The following is a 17,970-nucleotide window of genomic DNA, read 5'->3' on the forward strand; positions in this document are numbered from 1 at the left end:
GGCTCAGTCTCCGAGCGAGACTGGGCGGTGCAACCTCCCCTGACAAGAGGTGGCACCGCCTGAGCTCGGTCTTCGAGCTCTGGCAGGAGGTGCAACCGCCTCTGTCAGGCAGTGGCACCGCCTAAGCTTAGTCTTCGAGCTCTGACAGGAGGTGCAACCGCCCCTGACAGGAGGTGGCACTGCCCAGAGGCTCAGTCTTCGAGCTCTGCCAGGCGGTGCAATAGCCCTAGTCAGGCGGTGCAACCGCCAAATCCCGAAATTCTGGGAATTGACAGTTTTGAACTCCAAATTCAAACTGGGTTGGGGCCTATAAATACCCCACCCATTCAGCACTGAAAGGGCACCCAAAAATCACCGAAATTCTGATTTTACTTTGTGATTTTTAGAGCTCAAAAGTGTTGTATGAGTTGAAAGTTCTTCTTCCTCTTTTCTTCCAAGTTCTAATATGTTAAGAGACGAAAGGAAATTCTGTAAGGGTTGTCTCCTAAGCCCGTCAAAAGGAGTGAAACTGTAAAAGGGTGGTTGGCCTTCGCCTATTGAAGGAAGACCTCTAGTTGACGTCGGTGACCTCGTCGGTGGAGGAAGCCAAAAGTGGAGTAGGTCAAGATTGACCGAACCACTCTAAATCTCGGTTTGCATTTACTTTAAGCATCTTATCTTTACTACAAACCTCCTCAATAGCTTACTGCCTTCTGTGCTTTTACGAATGTGTTTCAAAGTTCAGTGCTTTCTGAATCGGCGTTTAGACGCAAATCGCTTTTATCGTACGAACGTCGTATTTTCAGTTTGCGCTTAAATTCTGATTTTCATCATAACTGCAAACTGCCTTCATAGATTTATTTTAACGTCATCTCGCTTGATCTTAAGTTAAAGTAATCTTAGAATCGGCTTTCACACCGAAATCTCTTTTATCGTACGAACGTAGTTTTTATCGTGAAAGATTTCCGCTGCACTAATTCACCCCCCCTCTTAGTGCTCTTGATCCTAACAATTGGTATCAGAGCGGGGTTAACTCTCAAACGAATTAAAACCCAAGTGAGATGGCATACGCCGGAAACCAAGAGGGCCATTCTATTACACGTCCACCCATGTTCAATGGGACGGACTACACTTATTGGAAAACTCGAATGAGAGTTTTCTTGATTTCTATGAATTTGGATTTACGGAATATCATTGAAAATGGTTTTCAACTTCCCTCTAAACCGATGAACGAATGGTCGGATTTGGAGAAGAAGTATTTTTCTTTAAACGCAAAGGCTATGAATACCTTATTTTGCGCTTTGGACAAAAATGAGTTCAATCGGATTTCTACGTGCGAAACGGCTTTTGACATTTGGTGAACACTTGAAATCACGCACGAGGGAACTAGTAGAGTCAAAGACTCGAAAGTTAATATTTTATTGCATGATTTTAAGCTTTTTCGAATGCAACCAAGCGAGACTATAGGCGACATGTACACCTGTTTCACGGATGTCGTCAATAGTTTAAGAGCTCTTGGAAAATGTTTTTTGGATTTTGAACTCGTAAATAAGATTTTGCGTTCTCTTTCTAAGAAGTCGGATTCAAAAGTAACTGCAATACAAGAAGCTAAAAACCTAAACAACTTACCACTTAAGAACTAATTGGTTTATTGATGACATATGAAATGGTGCACAATGCACATGATGAACATGATGAACAAAATCACCTTCCAAAGAACAGGAAGGATTTGGAACTCCGGACAAATGAATACCACTTGAGCAATGACTCAAGTGATGAGGACAATGATGAACTTGAACTTCGAATACTAAATCTTAATAAGTTTATTAAACAAAAATCTAAAATAAACAATAAACTTGAACGAAGGAAGAGGCCAAAGAAGAAGAACACAAAGTGGGATGAATCGAGCTCCTCCGAAGATGAGGAGAAAATCAAGAAAGGCGAGGTGGCAAACTACGCCTTAATCGCTTTCAATGATGAGGTAATCGAAATCCCCCTAATTTATTTTGAAATTACTTGATGCTTTCATGATGTATTTTCTTTTTTAGTTTAGAATTAATTTTCTTAAAAATTACATGTTTTTAAAAAAAAAATTATGATCATGCTAAGAAATTTCGAAAATGATAATATTGCATATTTTATGATAAACAAATAAAATGATCTTGATTGAAAATATGAAATCATGGTTAAGAAGTAATAATGTGTATTATGTTAATTTCCATTGTTATTTCTCGATTTTGATTAAAAAAAAAATCATGTTTGATTTGAAGAAATACATAATGATATTTTGATTAACAATTTTATGCATGAGATTTTAAGCTATACATGATGATAAGCATGTGTTATTTTCATGAGTGTATGTGAAAAACTATGGCAAAAATGTGCTCGAATACATGAACTTGTTAAGATTATTTTTCGGACTTTCTTGATTCAATGTTCAAATCACTTAATTGCCATGATGATTTTACACTATTATATGCCTTAATAACATGTTGGAAATTATGTGTTTTGGATACAAAATTTTTATGATCATGAGCATGTTTTATCTTCATGATTGAACTTGAAAATCTATAGCAAAATCTTGTCCGAATGCATGAAAGTGTTAATTTCATTTTCAGATTCGCTTAACAATTGGTATCATAACAATCGGATTTTCTCATACACTTATTATAAAATATTTTTCTGAAATAGATTTGATGAAATGATTCCTGCTTATAAATTCCATCTTGAAATATGGATGATAGTGTTTTTACTTGCAAAGATTTGTTTCACATACATATCTTGATCCTAACAATACAATGAGATTTCTTATGCAAAAATAAAGTGCTTTTGTGATTCTTTGCTAAAGAAAATAATTATTAAAATCATGATCTTGATAATTATAACATGAAGTTCTTTATAAATCAAGATCGTTCACATTTATCAAAAAAGAATTCTTCAAATGAAGTGTAACTTGTCTTTTGATTTCTCAGAATCCAATGAAGTGTCATATTGATATCTTAATACTTGGAATATTTTAAAACATGATCTTGATAAGAATGTTTCAAGTTGCTCTTTGTGCTATATCTTTTCAAATGAATCATGAGCCTTGATATCATATATTTCATAATATAGAAATAACAAGATTTCTTTGCATTGTTGTCTTGTATGCTTCATGTGATAATATGAATACATGAAACACTTATGATATGATTTTTATGCAATTCCTTGTATTCATGAAATGTTTATCTCATCACCTAATAATTCTTCTTGATATTCCTTATGTGATGATAAGAATACATGAAATATTCATTAATTTATTTTGATGTATACAAATAAGAAGTTTCGATCATGTATGGTAGGATGTAATTTGACAAATTTGGTACCATCATGTTGCAAAATAAATGATGATTAGGAATCATGCATTAATGATGATTGTTTATTTTATGATTTGGCATGATGCATGCAATGATGAAATATTCATGAATTTGAAATGATGTATGATGTACATGATATATTGCATATGATATGTATCATGAATGCTTTAAATGATGAATGTTTGATCAACATATTGATAAATGTTTAAAAATTTTAATGTTTGAGTATCATGTATGATATACCCATTAATGATGATTGATTTATTTTTCAGTATCGTTCATGAAAAATAAGGTTTTTGAAATTGTGTATGTTTTAATTTGAATATATAATAATGCACAAATAAAATTGATGCTTACCTTTGTCATAATCTGAAAATTAAAAAAAAAAAAAGGGTCTTCCCTTCTTTTTGACAATGACAAAAGGGGAGCAAGAATTTCTAGCATGGACATCATGAAAAGAGGCAAACTAGCTAGCTTACACAATTCAAGATGAAAGCAAAAATTACACTCCTCTAAAGAGAAGATGCAAATGTAACACTTGCCAAATTGTTTGCTTGCTTCATGTAAAACATTATCTCTTGCTAGTTTGGCATTTTGCTAGCTTGCACTTTGCAAAGAAAACAAAAATGACACTTCTCAAAAGAGAATAAAGAGCTTGTTATCTTGAACATCACAAGCTTGCCAAACAAAAATTGCAAAAATGCTATCTTGCCTATCTCAAGAAGCAAAACTTGCAACTTGCACATTGCAATAGGAAGCAAGAATCATAAGCTTACACAAGAAAGCTATCTTGCGTTTGCTTTCGAAATTTTTGCTAGCTTGTATGTAGTAAAACTTGCATATCATAAAAATTACTAGCTTGTAGTATAAAGAGAAGCAAATAGTTGCTATCTCAAGAAAATTAAACATGCTAAACTTACACCTTGCAATGGAAGTAAAATTGCGAGCTCAAACATTGCAAAGGAAGCAAAAATTCGCTAGCTTGCAACTTGCATATTTCAAAAAGCAAGAGTTGCCTTCTTGAACATCTCTAAATTTCTAGCTTGCAAGTTCTAAAATGTTGTAACATTGCTAGCTTGCATGTTCTAAAAGTGCTATCTTGTATGCTGTAAAACTTACATATCTAAAACTTGATAGCTTGAATGTTCTAAGCATGATGTAACATTTGCTGAATTTTCTGGCTTCAAAACTGCATGATGATAAAACTTGATATTATGTTTTTCATGCAATAAGTTAAACTAATATTCCAAACACAAGAATAGTTGGACTTCTCCTTTTTGTTGATGACAAAGGGGGAGAAGTATAATGTTATGCATAAGTTCATGATGACGTGTTGTAAGTATTCATGATGAATATTGCAATGACTTGAATTCAGTTTGAATTCAAGATTCTATCAATATGGCATATTGAAAGGGGGAGTTTGTTTAAACTCCGGGAGTTAAGTTTAACTCCGTCATCAAGTGGTTGTCATCATCAAAAAGGGGGAGATTGTTGAATCTCGTATTTTGATGATGAAACTACTTGATATATGTTTATGATTTAATCTGCGTTTTGAGTGATGCAGGATGCTTCGATCAGGATGAGACAATTAAAGCAGGAAAATCATGTTGTGCCGGAGGAAAATGTCAGAAGATTAGACGTCGGGCCGGTGGATCAGTCGACGTATCGATAGAAGGCTTCGGGCCGTGGACTCGGACATCGGGCCAAGAAGAGCGGGTATTGTGCCAAGGATATCGAAGTTGTGGAGTCAAATGGCCGATTGGGCAATAGGCTGCAGGAGAGGACGATGCGCTGAAGAATCAGACGAAACGTCGAGGGACCAATGACATGCCGGACAACTTGGTTAATTGCTTAGGATTAATTGTCTCAATCGAAGTTTTGTTTTAAATGTGCAGGATTAACTACGATGAAAGTAAGATATGCAGCAGGAGTTGCGCCGGAGTCAAGACAATGATCACGTTGGGAGTTCGAGAGTTCGACAGAAGTTCGGACAATCGTCGGAGGTTCTGCGGGAACAAATCTGAGAAGTCCATGAGCTTGCCAAAGAAGCTCATCAGAACTCACCAAGTGGATCGTCGCAAGTCCAGGAGTTTTCCGGAAGTCCGCAGGAGCATCACCGAGGGTTCATCGGATGATCGACGGAAGTTCGCCGGAAGCTCGCCGGAAGAAGCGATTGACGCACCGGAGCAAGTTGCAGTAAATGTCTTAGGAAATATCGTAGTTAGCACAATGATTAAGTTGGAAATGGGAGGTGATCCCATTAACTTAATCTTGGGGCAATTGGGTCCCTGAAAAACCCAAATTGGGCCGAATGGATCAACCCATTCGGACCCTGATTTCTACTAGGCGGTTAAACCGCCCAAGCCAGGAGGTGGCACCGCCTGGGCTAAGTCTCCGAGCGAGACTGGGCGATGCAACCGCCCTAGCCAGGAGGTGGCACCGCTTGGGCTCAGTCTCCGAGCGAGACTGGGCGGTGCAACCTCCCTTGACAAGAGGTGGCACCGCTTGAGCTCGGTCTTCGAGCTCTGGCAGGAGGTGCAACCGCCTCAGTCAGGCGGTGGCACCGCCTGAGCTCAGTCTTTGAGCTCTGGCAGGAGGTGCAACCGCCCCTGACAGGAGGTGGCACTGCCCAGAGGCTCAGTCTTCGAGCTCTGTCAGGCGGTGCAACCGCCAGATCTTGGAATTCCGGGAATTAACAGTTTTGAGCTCCAAATTCAAACTGGGTTGGGGCCTATAAATACCCCACCCTTTCAGCACTGAAAGGGCACCCAAAATCCACCAAAATTCTGATTTTACTTTGTGATTTTTAGAGCTCAAAAGTGTTGTATGAGTTGAAAGTTCTTCTTCCTCTTTTCTTCGAAGTTTTAATCTGTTAAGAGAGGAAAGGAAATTTTGTAAGGGTTGTCTCTTAAGTCCGTCAAAAGGAGTGAAACTATAAAAGGGTGGTTGGCCTTCGCCTATTGAAGGAAGGCCTCTAGTTGATGTCGGTGACCTCGTCGGTGGAGGAAGCCAAAAGTGGAGTAGGTCAAGATTGACCGAACCACTCTAAATCTCGGTTTGCATTTACTTTGAGCATCTTATCTTTACTGCAAACCTCCTCAATAGCTTACTGTCTTCTGTGCTTTTACGAACGTGTTTCAAAGTTCAGTGCTTTCCGAATCGGCATTTAGACGCAAATCGCTTTTATCGTACGAACGTCGTATTTTCAGTTTGCGCTTAAATTCTGATTTTCATCATAACTGCAAACTGCCTTCATAGATTTACTTTAATGTCATCTTGCTTGATCTTAAGTTAAAGTAATCTTAGAATCGGCTTTCACACCAAAATCTCTTTTATCGTACGAACGCAGTTTTTATCGTGAACGATTTCCGCTGCACTAATTCACCCCCCCCTCTTAGTGCTCTTGATCCTAACATTTTTATCATTGCACTAATTCACCCCCACACCCCCCCACCCCTTTAGTGTCATATTGATCCTAACAATTGGTATCAAAATGAGATTACTCTCAATTTGGTTTAAAACCCAAGAGAGATGGCTTTTACCGACAATCAGGAGGGTCATTCTACCACACATCCTCCCATGTTCAATAGAATGGACTAGACTTATTGGAAAACTAGAATGAGGATTTTCTTGATTTCTATGGGTTTTAAGTTATGAAATATCATTGAAAATGGATTTCAAAAGTCTTCTCTTCCAACAAACGATTGGAATGATTTGGAGAAGAAGACTTTCTCTTTGAACGCTAATATTATGAATACTTTATTTTATGCTTTGGATAAAAATGAATTCAATCTAATTTCTATTTACGAAATGGCTTATGACATTTGATATACACTTGAAATCACACACGAAGGTATGAGTTGAGTTAAGGAGTGAAAAATCAATTTTTTGGTTCATAGTTATGAATTGTTTCACATGAAACCAAGCAAGACCATTGGAGATATGTACACTTGGTATATGGATGTTGTCAATGGTCTAAAAATACATGGTAAAAGTTTTTTCTAATTTTGAAGTTATTAATAAAATATTAAGATCCCTTCCAAAGAGCGGGATCCTAAAGTAATCACAATTCAAGAAGCCAAGGACTTGAATAACTTTCCACTCGAAGAACTTATCGGGTCTTTGATGACCTATGAAATAATATGTAATGCACATAAAGAACTTAAGAAAAACCTTCTAAAGAACAGGAAGGATTTCGCACTTAGATCTTAAGAAGACCACTTGAGAAAAAACTTAAGTGATGATGATGATGATGATGACTTGGTACTTCTAACAAAAAAATTAAAAAATTCTTAAAAATAAACAAAACTAAACATGATATTAAAAATAAAAATAAACTTAAAAATGATCAAATAATTTGCTATGAATGCAAGAAGCTGGGGCACTTCAAAAGTGAATGTTCCCAAGTGAAGAAGAAGCAATCGAAAAAGAAGAAAGCGCTAAAAGTTACTTGGGACGATTTAAGCACATCCGAAGACGAGGAGCTAACCAATAAAGAAGTTACTAACTATGCTTTAATGGTGCTTGGCGACGAGGTAAGTAACTCAATCGAAGCTCATTTATCATTTGATGAATTATTGAATGCATTTCATGATTTATTTGATGAATATAAATTAGTTAGTAAAAAGTATAAATTATTAAAAAAAAGAGCATGCCTCTCTTGTTAGTAAATTCAATAGATTAAATATTAAGAATAATAATGAAATATTGCCTCCTTGTATAAAATGTGAAGAACTAGAGACGCTTAAAAAGGAAAATTTGCTACTACATGAAAACTTAGAAAAATTTGAAATGGGAAACAAATCATTAAACATGATCCTTACAAAAAAGATTACTCATAAAAAGCCAACCATCTTTGTTAAAAGCCCAACTTTGCATTTTTCACTTTGAAACAAATGCATCATTTGTTACAAATTTGGATATTATGCTCATAAATATCCATTTAAGTGGTATAGTCCACATAAGCTAATTTGAGTCCCTAAATGAACCTTAAAAGACTCAATGCAAAATGATAAGTACCTAAAATGAGTAACATAAGGTAAAATGAGTACCTAAAAGAAAACATCATTTCTTGTAGATATGTCTACTATCACATGCTAGGAGCAAGAGATGATACCTTGATAGTAGATGCTCAAGGCACATAACCGGAGATCCAACATACTTCTTTAAGCTCACTAGCTAAGACGAAGGATTTGTCACCTTCAGAGACAACAACAAAGAAAAAATTATTGGAAAAGAAAATATAGGAAACAAATCAAACCTTTTGATTGAAAATATTTTATTAATAGGAGGTTTAAAGCATAACTTGCTAAGCAGTCAATTATGTGACAAAGGCTACAACATCAAGTTTGAATCTAATGCTTGTATTATAGAAATACTGCACATGAATAGATCTTTAATTGCCTTAAGGACCAACAATGTCTATACTATTGATCTTGATTAGTGTTGTAATGAAACTAGTTTTTCGGTTTTAAATGATGATTCCTAGCTTTGGCATAGGAGGTTAAGTCATACTAGCATAAAACTAATCTCCCAAATTTCATCTAGAGAACTTATAAAAGGAATCCCTAGCATCAAGTTTGTCAAAGATAAAGTGTGTGATGCATGTCAACTAGGAAAATAAATAAAAAGTAGTTTCAAGTCAAAGAATCAAATAAGCACCTCTAGACCATTGTAATTGATTCATATGGATTTATCTGGATCAATTGATACAATAAGCGTAAGATTTAGCAAATATACTTTTGTAATTGTTGATGATTATTGTAGATACACTTGGACATACTTCTTGACATACAAAAGTGATTGTTTTAAGTATTTTTTAAAATTTTGTAAACTTGTTCAAAATGAAAAACGCTTTATGATTTCATCTATACGTATCATGGTGGTGAGTTTCAAAACCGTGATTTCCAAAACTTTTGTTAATCAAATGAGTATAACCATAATTTCTTTACTCCAAGAAACCCACAAGAAGCAGTTAAAAGAAAAAATAGGAGTCTATAAGAAATAGCAAGAACCATATTAAATAAATATAGCTTACCCAAATATTTTTGGGCCGAAGCTGTTAACATGACATGCTATGTCATGAATATGGTTCTAGTAAGATCATTATTTTCCAAAACTCCTTATGAGTTATGGAATAATAAAAAATATAATGTTTCATATTTTAAATTTTTTTATTATAAATATTATGTTTTAAATGAAAATGATATTTTGAGAAAATTTGATATAAAATTCGATAAAGATATTTTTTTTTATTATTCTGACAAGCAAAGGTCGTGAAGGTTTTAATTTCCATGCTCGGGAAGCACCATCTTTCTTTCTCGATCGATCGATCTGCTAACAACAGTGCCCAACAATCATACACCGAGGGGGGCCAACTCTCGAGGCACTCGACGGTCATCAAATCCCGGGAAAAATGAGAGAGAGAGAGAGAGAGAGGTCATTCATGCAACAGTATCTAAAAGACGTAGCACGCGGAAGACCGTCCATTCCATTGTACTACGCTTCTAATTTCATTGAAAACAAATGCATAATACATTCACACACAAATACATATATTCGATAGTGCACTCTTCTGAATTCCTAATAAGCCATATCTCCAACAATAATATCATACTAGCTGCCATCGCAGGTACTCCCATCCAAACATCATTTCGTTCCGCTACTGGTTGCAACTCTCGAAGACGAGTCTCGATGATGCAGTGCGTGCACCTCTCCTTCCAAGCCTACCTTAAGTTTCATCTCCCCTCCGTTGCACTAAACAACAAGCTACATCGCAACTACTTGAAATACTGATACGGGTGTTGGGCTGATGGCCCATATTCAGCCCATGTGGGCTTTATCAACCCACAGCCCACACCCCCTCTTAACCTAACCCTAATTAAGATTAGGGGGGTGTGGTGGCTGCGTTTTAGATGCAGATTAAGGCTATAAAAAGGCAGCAACGAGGCAGATCTTGTGAGCCACGAGATTCCAAAGAGAAGAAGGAGAACAAGGCAGAAAAGGAAGAGAAAGAAAGGGAAGAAGACAAGGACAACGCAGAGAGACTGTTCTCAATCATCTAGCAGTGTTCTCATCTCAGGTTAGATCAAATCTACAATAGGCTCTTGCTGTGATTACTTGGGAGTTTTAGATATTGTGGGCAGTGACGTGATCCTTGTATCCCAGTTATTCTCTTGTGGTTGTTGCTAGGGTTTTGGGCAAGAGATTGAGATTTGTACATTCATTATTCTCATAGTGGATTATCTCTAGTTTGCCCCGTGGTTTTTACCCTTCACATTGAAGGGGTTTTCCACGTATATCTTGGTGTTCTGTTTAATTGTGTTTCCATTTTATTCCGCTGCGTATTTTGGTCTTCTAGTATTTGTTCCTATACAAAGGTTATTCCTGTTTATATCCCCATCAACTGGTATCAGAGCGGGGTTTTGGTGATTTAATTTTTGTATTTGAACATGGAGGCCAGTAATATTTCTCGTATGATTAGTTTGAATGGAAACAATTGGATGATATGGAAACCAAGAATGGAAGATCTCTTGTATTGCAAAGATTTGTATGGACCTTTGCAAGGGGATAGTGCAAAACCTACAACTATGACAGATGATGAGTGGAAGAGGTTAGATCGAAAAACAATTGGATTTATTAGACAGTGGCTTGATGATAGTGTCTTTCACCATGTTTCTACTGAAATTTCTGCATATTCTCTTTGGAAAAAATTGGAAAGTCTCTATGAAAGAAAAACAACTGGCAACAAAGCTTTTTTGATCAGAAAACTTGTGAACCTAAAATATAGAGAGGGTGCTTCTATTGCTGAGCATTTGAATGAAATGCAAAGTATTACTAACCAGTTATCCTCTATGAAAATGTCTCTTGATAATGAGTTGCAGGCATTGTTACTTCTCAGTTCATTACCAGAAAGTTGGGAGACACTAGTGGTTTCCCTCAGTAATTCTGCACCAGATGGTATTGTCACTATGAGTCAAGTAACAAGCAGTTTGTTGAATGAGGAGTTGAGAAGAAAGAGTTCAGCAACATCTCAGAATGATTCACAGGCACTTATCTCAGAGAATAGAGGAAGGTCAAAGTCTAGAAGCAGTTCACGTATGGGTAGGAGCAAGTCAAGATCAAGAAAAGATATTGTTTGCTATAACTGTGGTGAGAAAGGATATTACAAGAACCAATGTAAGCAACCTAAGAAGAACAAGAAAAAGGGAAAAGAAGTGGATTCTATAGAGTCAAAGGATAATACTACAGCTATAGTGCAGGGTGGTGATTATTTGATTTTGTCTCCTTCTGATGATATTTTTTCTTGTGTGTGTCAGGATCTTGAGTGGGTGATTGACACAGGTGCTTCTTATCATGCTACACCTCGGAGAGAGTTTTTTGCTACATACAGGTCTGGAAACTTTGGTGTTGTCAAGATGGGCAACTATGGCACAGCAGACATCATTGGTATGGGTGATATCCATTTAAAGACCAACCTTGGCTGCAAGTTGGTACTTAAGGATGTGAGGCATGTGGTTGACTTGAGGCTGAATTTAATTTCAGTTGGAAGACTAGATGATGAAGAGTATGAAAGCAGATTTCATAGAGGGCAATGGAAGCTCAGTAAGGGTTCTCTTGTTATAGCTAGTGGAAAGAAATGTCATACTTTGTACAGGTTGCAGGCTAAAGCTTATGGTGAGCAGTTAAATGCTACAGAGAAAGACTTCAGTATGGAGTTGTGGCATAGGCGATTGGGACACATGAGCGAGAAGGGGCTACAAGCTCTTTCCAAGAGAGAGGTATTACCAGATCTTAGAGGTATACATCTGAACCCTTGTATTGATTGTTTGGCTGGTAAACAACATAGAGTTTCATTTGCTAGTGCTGCTTTGTCTAGAAAAATGCATGCCTTAGACCGTGTTTATACAGATGTATGTGGTCCTTTGAGGACAAAAACTCCTGGTGGATCTGTTGATGTTCTTGGTATAAGTGGTGCACTTTATTTTGTCACTTTTATAGATGATTTTTCCAGGAAAGTTTGGGCTTATGCTTTGAAGACCAAAGATCAGGTTATTAATGTCTTCAAAGAGTTTCATGCCAGGGTTGAAAGGGAGACAGAAAGGAAATTGAAATACATAAAATCAGATAATGGTGGTGAGTATACAGGATTGTTTAATGACTATTGCAGGTCACATGGGATCCAACATGAGATGACAGTTCCTGGTACACCTCAGCATAATGCAATTGCAGAGAGGATGAATCGCACCATCATGGAAAAGATCAGATGTATGCTTTCACAGGCCAAGCTACCCAAAAGGTTTTGGGATGAGGCTTTGAGGACTGCAGTTGATGTGATCAACTTATCACCATGTACAACCCTAGATGGTGATGTTGCAGAGCATGTATGGTCAGGGAAAGATGTTTCCTACAGGCATTTGAGAGTGTTTGGTTGTCGCGCATTTGCACATATTCCAGACAATGAGAGGTCCAAGCTGGATGGTAAGTCTAAAATATGTATTTTTCTTGGTTACTCACATGATCAGTTTGGTTACAGGCTTTGGGATCCAGAAAAGCAGAAGGTGTTCAGGAGCAGAGATGTGGTCTTCTTTGAGGATCAAACCTTTGAGGATTTGAAGAAGAAGGCACCAGCCAAGACTTCTGCAGAAGGATTAGCAGATTGTGACCCAGTTATTCCTCCAGTATATCAGGGTGATGGGAGAGATGTGCAGGAAAATAGTGTAGAGCCTGATGTTGATTTACCTGCAGGACATGTTGAGCAAGAAGAAGTAGGAGAGCAAGTTCCCGCAGAACCTCAGTTGAGAAGATCTTCTAGACAACGTCAACCTTCCAGAAGATACTTTACAGATGAGTATATGATGCTTACTGATGCAGGTGAACCAGAGAGTTACCAGGAAGCAATTGAGAGTGAGCAGAAAGAGAAGTGGTTAGTTGCTATGCAGGAAGAGATGGATGCTCTTCAGAAGAACCACACTTATGATTTGGTGCTGCTACCAAATGGAATGAAGGACTTGAAGAACAAGTGGGTTTTTAGGTTGAAGACTCAAGAATATTGTTCTCAACCAAAGTACAAAGCTAGATTGGTTGTGAAAGGCTTTGGTCAAAAGAAAGGTATTGACTTTGAAGAGATATTTTCTCCTGTTGTTAAAATGTCTTCTATTCGTGTTGCTCTTGGTATTGCTGCTAGCCAGGACTTGGAGGTTGAGTAGTTAGATGTGAAGACAGCTTTCCTTCATGGTGATTTGGAGGAGGAAATTTATATGGAGCAACCAGAAGGCTTCAAAGTCAAAGGTAAAGATAATTTTGTCTGCAAGTTGAAGAAGAGCTTGTATGGGCTAAAGCAAGCTCCAAGACAGTGGTACAGAAAGTTTGATTCATTTATGACAGAAAATGGATACAAAAGAACGGCTTCAGATCATTGTGTGTACATCAAATGGTTTGGTGAGGATTTTATTATTTTCTTACTTTATGTTGATGACATGCTTATTCTTGGGAAAGATATGTCTAAAATTGACAGGTTGAAGAAGGAACTGAGTGAGTCTTTTGCAATGAAGGACATGGGGCCAGCAAAGCAAATACTAGGCATGCAGATTTCCCGTGACAGGAAAAACAAGAAGATTTGGTTGTCACAGGAGAAATACATCGAGAAGGTATTGGAAAGATTTAGTATGAGCAATGCTAAGCCAGTTGGTTCTCCTCTTGCAGGTCACTTCAAGTTGTGCTCAGAACATAGTCCGTCAAGTGATGAGGAGAAGGAGAAAATGTAAAAGGTTCCTTATGCTTCAGCAGTTGGAAGTTTAATGTATGCAATGGTATGTACGAGGCCAGACATCGCATATGCAGTGGGTGTTACTAGCAGATTTCTTGCAAATCCAGGCAAAGAGCACTGGGCAGCAGTGAAGTGGATTTTTAGATATCTCAAAGGGAGCTCTAAGGTTTGTTTAAGCTTTGGAGGTGGACCACATGTGTTAACAGGTTACACAGATGCAGATATGGCAAGAGATATAGATATGAGGAAGTCTACTTCAGGTTATGTACTTACTTTTGCAGGGGGAGCTATGTCATGGCAATCCAGGTTACAAAGGTGTATTGCTCTCTCTACCACAGAAGCAGAATATATTGCTGCTACAGAGGTATGCAAAGAAATGTTATGGATGAAATAATTCTTACAAGAATTGGGGCTGAAACAGGAAAAATTATGTGGTGCATTGTGACAGTCAAAGTGCCATCCATTTGTGTAAGAACCCAATGTTTCATTCCAAGTCAAAGCATATAGATGTCAGATACCACTGGATTCGAAATGTATTTGAAGAGAAGCAGTTGCAGCTTCAGAAAATTTATACAGATGATAACGGAGCAGACATGTTGACGAAGACCTAACCAAAAGAAAGACATGAGATATGCCAACAGTTGGTCGGCATGACTTTACATTGAGAAGTCATGGGACAGCCTCCCTTATGGGCTGAAGGGGGAGGTTGTTGGGCTGATGGCCCATATTCAGCCCATGTGGGCTTTATCAACCCACAGCCCACACCCCCTCTTAACCTAACCCTAATTAAGATTAGGCGGGTGTGGTGGCTGCGTTTTAGATGCAGATTAAGGCTATAAAAAGGCAGCAACGAGGCAGATCTTGTGAGCCACGAGATTCCAAAGAGAAGAAGGAGAACAAGGCAGAAAAGGAAGAGAAAGAAAGGGAAGAAGACAAGGACAACGCAGAGAGACTGTTCTCAATCATCTAGCAGTGTTCTCATCTCAGGTTAGATCAAATCTACAGTAGGCTCTTGCTGTGATTACTTGGGAGTTTTAGATATTGTGGGCAGTGACGTGATCCTTGTATCCTAGTTATTCTCCTGTGGTTGTTGCTAGGGTTTTGGGCAAGAGATTGAGATTTGTATATTCATTATTCTCATAGTGGATTATCTCTAGTTTGCCCCGTGGTTTTTACCCTTCACATCGAAGGGGTTTTCCACGTATATCTTGGTGTTCTGTTTGATTGTGTTTCCATTTTATTCCGCTACGTATTTTGGTCTTCTAGTATTTGTTCCTATACAAAGGTTATTCATGTTTATATCCCCATCAACGGGTGGAGGATTCTGATCTTGAGGGTTCTGCTACTCACTGCTTAGCCTGCAACACGTTGACGAACAGGATGCTTATAATCACTATCAGACCAGAATTGCATGGTTCACAAGCGACATACAGAATGAGAATTGCACATTGTATTAATCATAAATCCGAAGTAAATTCGATCCTGATAGGGGTAAAAAAATTGATTTGACATAACACCCCGGATTTGACGTAATACACCCCCACGCCAGACACCCTGTGCGGCACGTGGCTCCTGAACGAGCATTAACGACGACACGACACGCACCTACACCCACCATACCCAAGCCACCTCCTCGGCTGACCCCTCGTGGCCGGTCAAGGCAGGGGAAGGCGCTGACTGACACCCCCCATACCCTACGGCAGCTCGGCCTTCCACGCAACGACCACAACGACAGACGCCATCAGAGGTACGGCCCCGCCCCGGTAGGATGGCACGTCAGGTAACATCAAACCCACTTATAAATACCCCCTGGCTCCCAACAGGAAGGGGGGGACAATCTCATAAAAATACTTCATTCTGCTTCACTAACTTAATCGTCGGAGGGGCCGGGCCGAGCAACCGACCCGACTTGTGTGCAGGTACTCGATCGCCACTTAATCCGCCCGACGCCAGGGAACTTTCCGGCCAGCAGCCCCCGTGGCAGCCACCGCAACCACCCAAGAGGAGCCACATCTGATCCCAGCCATTTGGAGCCCTGAACCAGCCGCGTCGACCCCGAGGTCACGGCTGAAAAAGTTACTTACCGTAACAGATTGGCGCTAGAAGGAGGGCCATCCAAATGTCAAGCGATCAGCAGATCCACTTCGGCGGACCCTCGACTACTGGGCCCCCCGCCTCGGGGGAACATCCCCTACATAATGAAACCCACGACGAACGCCCCGCGGTGGTGTCAGAACGCTACTGGCAACTGTTCAATGACCCAGGCTTGACGCCTCCCGGCGATACACCCGCCGACCCGTCGCAAGTGTCACCCGAGGCCTTCCATGACCTCACCCACCAAGTCCGAGCCCTGACAAGCATGGTGCAGACTATCGTCCCGATCGTCTCCCCGCAAGCCCCTCCGCATGCGACCCGACCTACACAGCAACGGGAGCCCCCTGTCCGGACTCATGCCCCGCTTCCAGAGCTTCCTATCTCGCCCCGAAACCTCGCAACTCGGCCCGGGAGCCGGGAGGGGAGGACACGGCGAGCCGCCCCGAGCCCGAGGCTCCGACCGCCGACTCGACGAATGCCTTGCGAGCTCAGCTGCGCCTCGTCAGTCAAAAACTGGACGAGGTACAACAGGAAGTCCGCAAGTCAAAAGGGGAGCTCGGGGCGGACGGACACCAAGGATCCCCGTTCACCCCCGAGATACAAGAGTAGGCGATCCCGCCGCACTTCCGCCTCCCCTTGCTAGACGCATATGACGGCGCCGCTGACCCAGCGGACCACGTGGCCGCTTTCCGTGCCCAGATGGCGCTGTACGGGACTTCTGACGCTTTGATGTGCAGGGCGTTCCCGATGACTCTGCGGGGGCCAGCCCTCACATGGTACAGTAGCCTGAAGCCCGGGACCATCGCCTCCTTCGATCAGCTCGCCAAGGATTTCGAGCTAAACTTCTTGGCCTATGCCCGACCGAAGCCGTCCATGGCACTGCTCCTCGGGCTCAACCAGAAGGACGACGAGCCCCTCTCCCATTTTGTGAACCGCTTTACAATGCAGATCCGCGGATTATCGGATGCTCACCCCTCTCTCTTAATGCAGGCATTCATGACAGGCCTACGGCCCTCCAGGTTCTTCTGGTCGCTCGTGGAGCGGCCCCCCGTCGCGGTCCCCGAAATGCTCCAGCGTGCCAGTCAATTCGTCGCCGCGGAGACTTGGATGGCTGGGAAGCGGGAGGATCACAGAAAGGTCAAGTCAGAGCCGCCCCGACAGCTACAACCCCCCGCCTCCCAGTAGAGGACTGACAGACCCGAATCAAGATCTCCTCTTCCCGCCTTGAATTCGTCCCGAACCGAAATTTTCCTGCACGAGAAGGGGAAGGGGCTGCTCAAGGACCCTCACCCGATGAGGAACCCGCGGGAGCTCGCGGACCGTTCAAGGTATTGCCGATTCCATCGACAGCACGAGCACGACACTGAACAGTGCTACGAGTTGAAGAGGCAAATCGAGGAGCTTATCCTCAGAGGACACCTCGGCCAGTATCTCCGGCCGAACAAGGAGCGGTCGCCTCGACCGGAGGGCCCCGTCGAGCGGCACGTCGATGTGATAGCCGGGGGCCCTACATCTGGGGGTGGCTCCATGTCGGGCAGAAAGGCGTATGCCCGAGCCGCTCTTGACGAAACCTCGGGACGCGAGCCCGAGCCCGAGATTACCTTCCCGACCGGAGCTTCCGAGCGCCCCGATCATGACGACGCCTTAGTGATATCGGCCAGGGTAGCCAACGCGCAAGTAAGGAGGATCATGGTGGACATAGGAAGCTCGGCCGATATACTTTACTTCGATGCCTTCTAGAAGCTGGGTTTGGCCAGAGAAAGTTTGAGCCCG

At 40.7% G+C, this 17,970-nt stretch overlaps 2 protein-coding genes across 2 annotated transcripts; both read left to right on the plus strand.

Annotated features, from left to right (window-relative positions):
- The first annotated feature begins 16,896 nt into the window (after positions 1-16,896).
- Positions 16,897-17,382, plus strand: LOC135595107 (uncharacterized). Its single transcript, XM_065085624.1, has one exon. It carries the CDS (start codon positions 16,897-16,899, stop codon positions 17,380-17,382), a length of 486 nt encoding a protein of 161 aa, XP_064941696.1.
- A 108-nt stretch (positions 17,383-17,490) lies between these two features.
- On the plus strand, positions 17,491-17,937 carry LOC103974600 (uncharacterized). Its single transcript, XM_009389454.2, has one exon. The coding sequence runs from the start codon at positions 17,491-17,493 to the stop codon at positions 17,935-17,937; it is 447 nt and encodes a 148-aa protein (XP_009387729.2).
- The last annotated feature ends 33 nt before the right edge of the window (positions 17,938-17,970 follow it).

Source organism: Musa acuminata, chromosome BXJ1-10, assembly GCF_036884655.1.
Source record: "Musa acuminata AAA Group cultivar baxijiao chromosome BXJ1-10, Cavendish_Baxijiao_AAA, whole genome shotgun sequence".
Classification (NCBI taxonomy): Eukaryota; Viridiplantae; Streptophyta; class Magnoliopsida; order Zingiberales; family Musaceae; genus Musa; species Musa acuminata.